We start from the raw sequence: 9086 nt of genomic DNA, 5'->3' as shown, positions 1-9086 counted from the left end.
TCACCTCTTGCGTCCAATGTGAACCACTCACTACCAATGTGAGTGGTGGGAAATAATTGTTTCTTTTGATGTAGCTGACAGTCTGCTCACTGATTCATTGCATTGTTTAGACTAGCAGAGCCACAGTAATGAGCTTCATCGCTGATTTGGCGCTGGAGTGTGGTTTGTTTGCTTGAGAGACTGATGTCAGGGGCACGCTGCCTGTGTGTTGTGTAGCTGTCCGTGGTGCTGAAATGTAGCCTCACTGCTGTTCGCATGAGCAGTATAGAGATCAGATTTCTCAATATAGGGCAGCCCAGCCAAGAGCATCATTTTTGTCCACCTTGTTAACCAAAATAACATAAAACTCTGGATGGTGTTTTTTTTTTCTTATCAGCTCTGCCAACTGGATTTTATTTGTCTTAAATGCTTCAAAAAGTGTGCAAAATAGAAATTGAAACTTTACTTTGAATACACATATGTAACTTATACCGGTAATATGTTTTATTATATTTTGTTCAATGTTTCTGTCTATCTCACAACTTTGAATTACTTAGCTTAAGATATGTATTTGTGTTATTTTCCAGTGGTGGGTCTGTTTCACACAAGGCACAGATGAAATATTCAATCAAGTCGCTAAAGGGGCAGCTGCCCCTCCAGTCTTAGGTCAGTATGCAGTAGCATTGCACTCTCTGTCAAATATTGCCCATTCAACATAATTTGTCCAGTGTTTTGTTCCAATAACCTTGTGAAAGCTATGCATTCTTTGTTTTGGAGGCAGGAAACAATTTTTCATAGTATTTTTTTCCTCCTGTCCACTAACACCATTCTTTCAGTTTTTCCCGTTTTTCCCTCAATCATAGGTGCTTGTAGGACATTGAACAGAACTTGAGCAAGAGCATAACTCGTTAGGAGTGTCCTCCTAATGGAAAAGGAGGACACTGTTGTTGATGTTTTGCTTGTCATTCTGGTTGTAATACCTGATAGTCACTTTGCAGGGGTGCCATTAGGGCACACTTACAGTTGTATGTGTACTAGTAATATTTTGCCAGGTCTCACTGAAAAACTATTTTCACAGTAGGGAACGAGAGTGGATACTCTGGTGGAAACATCTTATGCAGCAATAAGTTCAGCCCCTATGCTGAGTTCTGGCGCAGAGCGGCATTTGGACTACAGGAGCAATTAACTTTTTTCGAGCCTGCGAGTTTAAGTGCTGTTAGCTTTATGTATGCAAACTGCTAATGAGGCAAAGTTGATGATGCTGAGAACTTAAGGAAAAATCAGTTTCAGTGGTGTAAACTCACGGCCACATGTACCCCACCAATATCGATCGACCAGTCGGGCCATTTAAGGCACCATGCCGGCAGACTGAATTCACAACCAATAAGAGACGGTTGTCATTAGACCAAATCTCACCTGTCTGCTTCAGGTTTTCTGCTGTCTCTTCCTTTACCTTAGACAGCCATTAATATAGGTAGAGGGTGTTAAACAGCCAGCCTGCCTCTTTCCCTGTCACCACCGGTATGCTTACTCAGTGTCTGCTGTCTACATGGGCGAGCTCATGACTGAATATGTCAACTCCCGGCCTGCTAGATGTGTTTAGCGAAAGTCGCATACAGTGATTTTGCCTGGCAGTATACATAGATTGTTGCCATCCTTCCCTCCTCATCACACTGCTTTTGTTATTTCTTGCCATGTTTACTGAGGGTCAAAATACACAGCTTTTATTATGCCAACATTTCAAACCTAAATATTATTAGTGCTAATACATAAAAGACTTAGCTACAGAGCTATATTTAGCCTTACATGTTAGCTTTACAGATTTTATCTGGTGTGTGTGCAGATCTATTTCTCTATCTATCTATCTCTCTCTATATATATCAAAGCATTAAGGTGTCTGTTTTGCAAACTTTACCAATCCCTCTGTTCACTCTCAATAACAGAATACCTTCTTCTTCCCTACTAAAAAGAGAAAAGCTCAAAACCACAGTGGTGCACAGTGTTTGCACTCAGTCATTCGGAAAATACAATTATTCTCCCTCCCCTCAGCTGTGAAATTGCTGTACAACCGCTGTTAAACACGCTGCAGTCATAATCACTGATAGGAGATGCATGGGGCTGGGCCTCCTCCGCCAATACGGTATGCAAACGACGCCCCGCCGCTCTACCCATCTTGTTACTGAGTGATATTAGACTTTGTAAAGGCACTTAGGAAATGCAGCAGATGTGGCAGCTGTCAGTGAGCATCCCACCCAGTCCCTCCCACCACTGCTGCCTCCTGTCAGCAGTCATGGTCAAGGATCTGGAGAGGACATGGTGTACTTAAATGGGTGATTGATAATGTAAGCCAGTTTCTAACAAAAGTTAGGATATAGTGTAATAAAAACCAGAAGCCATTAATTTAAAAAAAAAAAAAAAGAACCTTTCAAGGTAGAAAAGCACTCTCCGTGCTCCACAGTCAAATGGTTTAGATTCAGGATCTGCAAATAATCTTAATATTTAATCGTCATCATCTATGGTTCAGATGCACAGAAATCTTTACCTGTGATAGGAACAGGCTCTGATCTTTGAGCCCTGACTGAGTGTTTTGACAGAAACCTGACATAACTGCGTCATATAAATCTCTTAATAGGCTCAGATGGGGCACAACCATATGCAACTTTATTAATATTCTAAATAAATTTGGCTCTGAGGTTTATTGCTCTTTGTAGATTTAACCAACTTAATTCAACAAGATATAACTAGACGTAACACCTGCTTCCCAACATCTATCAAGTATAAAGCTAGTATGAAGATGGATATTTTAGATTTAAGAATCCTCAGCTAAAATCTAAAATTGGTGCGTGACCTGACTTAGCAATGACCATAATCGACACAAGTGTCATGCACAAGTCTAACACAGTTCATCACTTAAACGTCTGCCTCTGCACCTATGAAGGAAAAAAAAAACAAAACATGTCCAGTATTTGCGGTCAATAACACAAAATGATTGTATTTAATTTTATTTTCAATCAGCCCAATGAAGCACTTCACTCTCAGACGCGTGCCTTACTTGTGGTTCCTAACCTATTACAAAGAAGAAAGAGGGAGAGCTTTCAGGCCGCTCTTCTGTGAAACCAGCTCCCAGTTTGGATTAGGGAGACAGACACCCTTTCTGCTTTTAAGATAAGCTAAAAACTTTCCTTTTTGATGAAACTTAATAATAATTAGGGTGACCCTGTATCCCCAACCAGTGGCAGGCTGATGGATGCCTATCCCGGAGCATGGCTCTGCTTGATGTTACTTCCTGTTAAAATTGAGTTTTTCCTTCCCACTGTCACCAAAGCGTAAATTCAGTCTTTATATAGAAATTACTCTTATAAGATAAGGATGATACTAGGCTGATATTCTCTCTCAGTTAACATGTAATTCATAACAGGTTTTTTTCCTCCCAAACAAAGATGCAGCCTGGCGGACAAGACAGAGACAATAATGCAGTAGGTCTGTTTGTGTACACAGCTGTACTGTAATCCACCTCCTCACTGATGTGCGTGAACAGCATCAGCGTCAACGAAAAACAGCAGTGGGCTGAGAGCTCCGGGAGGCTGCTGCGATCCATCCGTGGGTGGGTTTCGACAAGTAAAGAAGAAGCAGGTCTGCCTTTCCGCAAGGATTCTAATATTGCGAACGGGGCTGCAGATATAGGCTTGCTGTCTCCATCTGCGCTCCGTGCAACAGTAACCAAGTGGGGGCATAATGAAATTCATGTGCACAGACCGTTATCAGCTTGCTGTGCCAATCCCACGCTGTAAAACATGACATTTAATCAAAATCAAAATGGCCATCAGAATTCCATCACCAAATGTTTTTATTAGAAAATATTTTACACCTAAATCTATAAAAAACAAAAACAGAAACAAAACAGACCAAACAAAAACTCGCCAGGTAAAAAGCTTTGAGGGGGGAAATTTCTGAGTTTAAAATCTGTGTCCATGATTATCCTGCAGTGTCCAACACCAGAGTTCAGTAAATAAACAGCACTGTTGCTGAGAGTAGTCTTGCTGGCTGGGTGTTTCAGTCAAGATACAATTTTCTGCCCTCCAAACTCAACTCCCACTGTGTCTGCAGTAAACATCTTCATTGGAACTGAACCAATTCTCTGACACAAGACTTAGACAAGTAGACAAAAAGGATATTATTAACTTAGGGCTGTAATTTTAAATTCTTTCTCACATGAAACCCTATCTCCCTCCACAGAATGCTTTTAGCTGTTTCTGTTCATTTAATCATTAATTTTCTGGGTTTGATGATCACCGAGGTTCTTTGTGTTTGAGGGTGGGAAAGCGTGAGCGTCTGCAAGAGAAGAAGTGAGCTTAGAAGTTGTCTGCGAGGTCCATGATCCTCTTCCGCTCGGCCTCTTTGAACTCATCGCTCTTTCCATCTCCGATGCTCTCGGCGTACTCTGCAATAGATAAACAAAAATCAGAGGATTAGTTGGCTTGACAGCACAGCCGTGGGCCTTCTAACTTTTGCGGTTAAACAGAACATGCTTGGAGCCAGAAATTGACAGAATTGGTCCTCCTCCGGCACTGAACAGGAGGCAAATGAGGGAAGAAAAACATCGTACACTTCAGGTTTAGGAATTTTCCTAAGAAGTTTAATTAGAGTAATGTAGGTTCAATAATTCATTTGTTCAATAAAACAGACAGAAAAACGCAAAGATATTCACAGAAAAACAAAAATTTATTAGATGGGTTTTTGTCAAAGCCACCAAAAACTAACCAGTGCTCTGGTCCTGAAACACCACCTCACTTCAGCTTTACTTTGTGCTGATTAATTTAAAACTGACTGAATACAAATATACTTTGAATTATGCATGCAAGCTGATTTGAGAAACTGACCATCAAGGGCCCTGGGGCAAGTCTGCAGTTCAGTTAGAAATTACTGGCACTGACGCCTGCTTCCTGCACTTAAAATGCTGAATAATTAGAAAGAAGCAGAGCAGAGATGCTGTAACTTCGGGAGGGAGAGTGAAAGCTATTCTCTGTATATTAAAAGGACTAAGCGAAAGGGAACTATGCATTAAAAGGCTTTTGTTATTAAATAGCCTTTCACTCTAGTCTAGACATTCTTCAGTCTGTACATCACTTTTCAACAAAAAGTCAAATTATAGGATGTTTCCTGTGGAAAGAAAAAAAAAAAAGGGCTTTTCTATAATAAGACGCCCTGCAGCAGTGGCTGCACTGAAATCTACCCTGTTTCCTCAGTAACCGGTCCAGGTGTATTGTGTAGTGCTTGTACTTAAGTGTGGACTGCTCTACATTTGACTGTTTTCTTTATTGTCTGCCTCTCGCACGAGCCCTCTGAGACAGCGCGACGGTCGATTTGTGAGTCTAATGTGCAGAAAGTTGCAGCTGCCGCAGCCCCGGCAGAGTCCGTGCATCCGGCGTGTCTCTCACCCAGCCTCTGAGGCAGGGATTACACATTAAACTCAGGGATGTCGAGACAGAAAGATGGAATAAAAAAATAAAAAAATAATAAAAAAAAGATTTTTCTCTGGGAGACACTTCAGAGAGAAGAGAATGAAGGGGGGCTTTCCTCACAAGAGCCCGCAGGGTTTAGGAGGATAAAGAATGGCTGCCAAAGACACAGAGAAGACTTTGCTTTTGAGGGTAGAAGGATGTTTTTATGTTATTAGATTGTACATAAAGGATAGTGACAGATGTAATAGGGCTGAGGACGAACCTCAAGAGATACTGTAAAAGAACACTACTTGTTTACAGATGTTTTAGAGGAACAGGCAAAATTATTTATTATGTTAATTCTGGTTTTATAAGGACCTGTTTCTTAATTTTTCATCGTTCTGACAAAAACAAAAGAAATCAGTTTAGACTTTAAAAAAAAATGTGTTGATGCTCAAAAAGCAGGATATGGATATACAAAAATTTAAGTGTTTCCACGTGTCAAGAACTGGAGTGAGAAGTATCAACTATAAATTCAAAGAGAGCCACGCAGCACCGAGCAAGCCTGGCAGAGGTAGTCAAGGACACTGGAAAGAAAACAAGTGAGAGATATTTCTTGAGACCCCAGAACAAATGCAGAGACACGAGTGAACTTAGCCATGTTGGGAAATGTAGTCCCAAGGAAGATAATCACTAGGACCCTGCACAGGAATGGACCGTGAGGTTGCAGACCAAGAAAAGAGACACATTCAAGCCAGACTGAAGCACGCTAATGATAACCTGGAGAAAGATTATGTAGACTTCTTTGGCGAAAGAAGGGAGAGGTGTACAACCAAAGATCACAGTGTACCTGGAACTGTGAATCTCGTCAAGGTGGAAGGAATCATGAAAAAAGGATGTAGGATTATTTTGAAAAATAAACCTCAAGCAGTCAGCAGGTAAACTTAGTCTGGGTCACCGTTTTTATCTTCCAGAAAAACAAGAACCAAAGCACAAAGCCCTGATCTAAATTCTACTGAAAATCTGTGGGGTGAACTGAAGATCAAGGTCCATCCCTGACGACCATCTAATGTTAAAAAGCTTGAGAGATTCTCCAAAGAAGAATGGGCTAACATGCAGACATGCCTAGCACACCTGCTGGCCACTGTACGGCTACATCCTACAAATCTGTATCTATCAGAGTAGTATGGGAGAGCATTAATAGCTACAGTGGGGCAAAAAAGTATTTAGTCAGCCACCGATTGTGCAAGTTCCCCCACTTAAAATGATGACAGAGGTCAGTAATTTGCACCAGAGGTACACTTCAACTGTGAGAGACAGAATGTGAAAAAAAAATCCATGAATCCACATGGTAGGATTTGTAAAGAATTTATTCGTAAATTAGGGTGGAAAATAAGTATTTGGTCACCTCAAACAAGGAAAATCTCTGGCTCTCACAGACCTGTAACGTCTTCTGTAAGAAGCTTTTCTGTCCCCCACTCGTTACCTGTATGAATGGCACCTGTTTGAACTCATCATCTGTATAAAAGACACCTGTCCACAGCCTCAAACAGTCAGACTCCAAACTCCGCCATGGCCAAGACCAAAGAGCTTTCGAAGGACACCAGGAAAAGTATTGTAGACCTGCACCAGACTGGGAAGAGTGAATCTACAATAGGCAAGCAGCTTGGTGTGAAAAAATCAACTGTGGGAGCAATCATCAGAAAATGGAAGACATACAAGACCACTGATAATCTCCCTCGATCTGGGGCTCCACGCAAGATCTCATCCCGTGGGGTCAAAATGATCATGAGAACGGTGAGCAAAGATCCCAGAACCACACGGGGGGACCTGGTGAATGACCTGCAGAGAGCTGGGACCAAAGTAACAAAGGTCACCATCAGTAACACACTACAACGGCAGGGAATCAAATCCCGCAGTGCCAGACGTGTTCCGCTGCTGAAGCCAGTGCATGTCCAGGCCCGTCTGAAGTTTGCCAGAGAGCACATGGATGATACAGCAGAAGATTGGGAGAATGTCATGTGGTCAGATGAAACCAAAGTAGAACTTTTTGGTATAAACTCAACTCGTCGTGTTTGGAGGACGAAGAATACTGAGTTGCATCCCAAGAACACCATACCTACTGTGAAGCATGGGGGTGGAAACATCATGCTATGGGGCTGTTTTTCTGCCAAGGGGACAGGACGACTGATCCGTGTTAAGGACAGAATGAATGGGGCCATGTATCGTGAGATTTTGAGCCAAAACCTCCTTCCATCAGTGAGAACTTTGAAGATGAAACGAGGCTGGGTCTTCCAACATGACAATGATCCAAAACACACCGCCCGGGCAACAAAGGAGTGGCTCCGTAAGAAGCATTTGAAAGTCCTGGAGTGGCCTAGCCAGTCTCCAGACCTCAACCCCATAGAAAATCTGTGGCGGGAGTTGAAAGTCCGTGTTGCTCGGCGACAGCCCCAAAACATCACTGCTCTCGAGAAGATCTGCATGGAGGAATGGGCCAAAATACCAGCTACTGTGTGTGCAAACCTGGTAAAGACCTATAGTAAACGTTTGACCTCTGTTATTGCCAACAAAGGTTATGTTACAAAGTATTGAGTTGTATTTTTGTTATTGACCAAATACTTATTTTCCACCCTGATTTACGAATAAATTCTTTACAAATCCTACCATGTGGATTCATGGATTTGTTTTTCACATTCTGTCTCTCACAGTTGAAGTGTACCTCTGGTGCAAATTACTGACCTCTGTCATCATTTTAGGTGGGGGAACTTGCACAATCGGTGGCTGACTAAATACTTTTTTGCCCCACTGTATTTCACGGTTCTTAAATGGCATGGTAATTGGTTTTAACTCGTTATTTAAAACCAGTAGCACTTTTAAACTCCTTAGCTGACCAAGTGCATAAAGTTGTCTTTGTCTACAGTGATTAGGGCTGTGCGATATGACACAAAATCTCATATCCCGATATAAGACATCTATCGTCCGATAATGATATAAATCACAAAAATGTAACATTTTCTGTAAATTCTGTGAATCTCGGGCAGCTCGTCTTGCGTGAAGTGGTTCCAGCTGGGCGTTGTGTATCTGGAGTCGAGTGTTTTAACCGATGCATGAAAGTATACAATTTTAGATATAAGTTGTAACGGCCGCCGTTTTCTTTGTGAGTATTTATTACGTGCTGCGGGGAAAAGCCTGTTCTAACGTCTAAGTCTAAGGTTTATTTTTTAGCACTTGACGGTCTTTTTTGCTTCTCATCTGAAAATACTCTGCATACTCTTTCAGGTGATTCAGTTTATTTTGAAAAGTCTCAACAGGATCTTGAGCTTTATTGTGAAAGGTTTATGTGGAACAAGCGGACACGTGACAAGATGGTTTTACCGTCGTTGTTGCTAAAGACAACACATAAAAACAGGCGCTTGTCCGTCCGTAGTGTGGTTATATTAAATATAAGAAAAAGAGAGAACTTTAAGAAATTAATGTAGCCACTACAGTGACCATCAGAACGATGAAAAAATATTGCCGTAAACAGTTTATTTTGCGACACCACGAAACAAACGATAGCGTAAAATTAAACATAAACGTTTTTATATCGTCATCCGATATATATCGTTATATTGAACAGCCCTAACAGTGATTAATAAATTTCTTTCTCTAACTCTTATTCAA

The 9086-nt window shown here is 41.4% G+C and overlaps 1 protein-coding gene across 1 annotated transcript in view; it reads right to left on the bottom strand.

Annotated features, from left to right (window-relative positions):
• Nucleotides 1–3808: 3808 nt before the first annotated feature.
• Nucleotides 3809–9086, bottom strand: part of ctnnbl1 (catenin, beta like 1) — a 78449-nt gene continuing 73171 nt past the window's right edge. The window contains exon 16 of the mRNA XM_026153900.2: nt 3809–4420. Coding sequence (XP_026009685.1) covers nt 4332–4420 — 89 coding nt within the window. The 3' untranslated portion in view covers nt 3809–4331. The remainder of the gene's footprint in view (nt 4421–9086) is intronic.

This window comes from Astatotilapia calliptera, chromosome 20 (assembly GCF_964374335.1).
Source record: "Astatotilapia calliptera chromosome 20, fAstCal68.1, whole genome shotgun sequence".
NCBI classification, from domain to species: domain Eukaryota; kingdom Metazoa; phylum Chordata; class Actinopteri; order Cichliformes; family Cichlidae; genus Astatotilapia; species Astatotilapia calliptera.
Note: the sequence above shows the minus strand (reverse complement) of the source record. Positions and strands in the feature narration are given on the sequence as shown.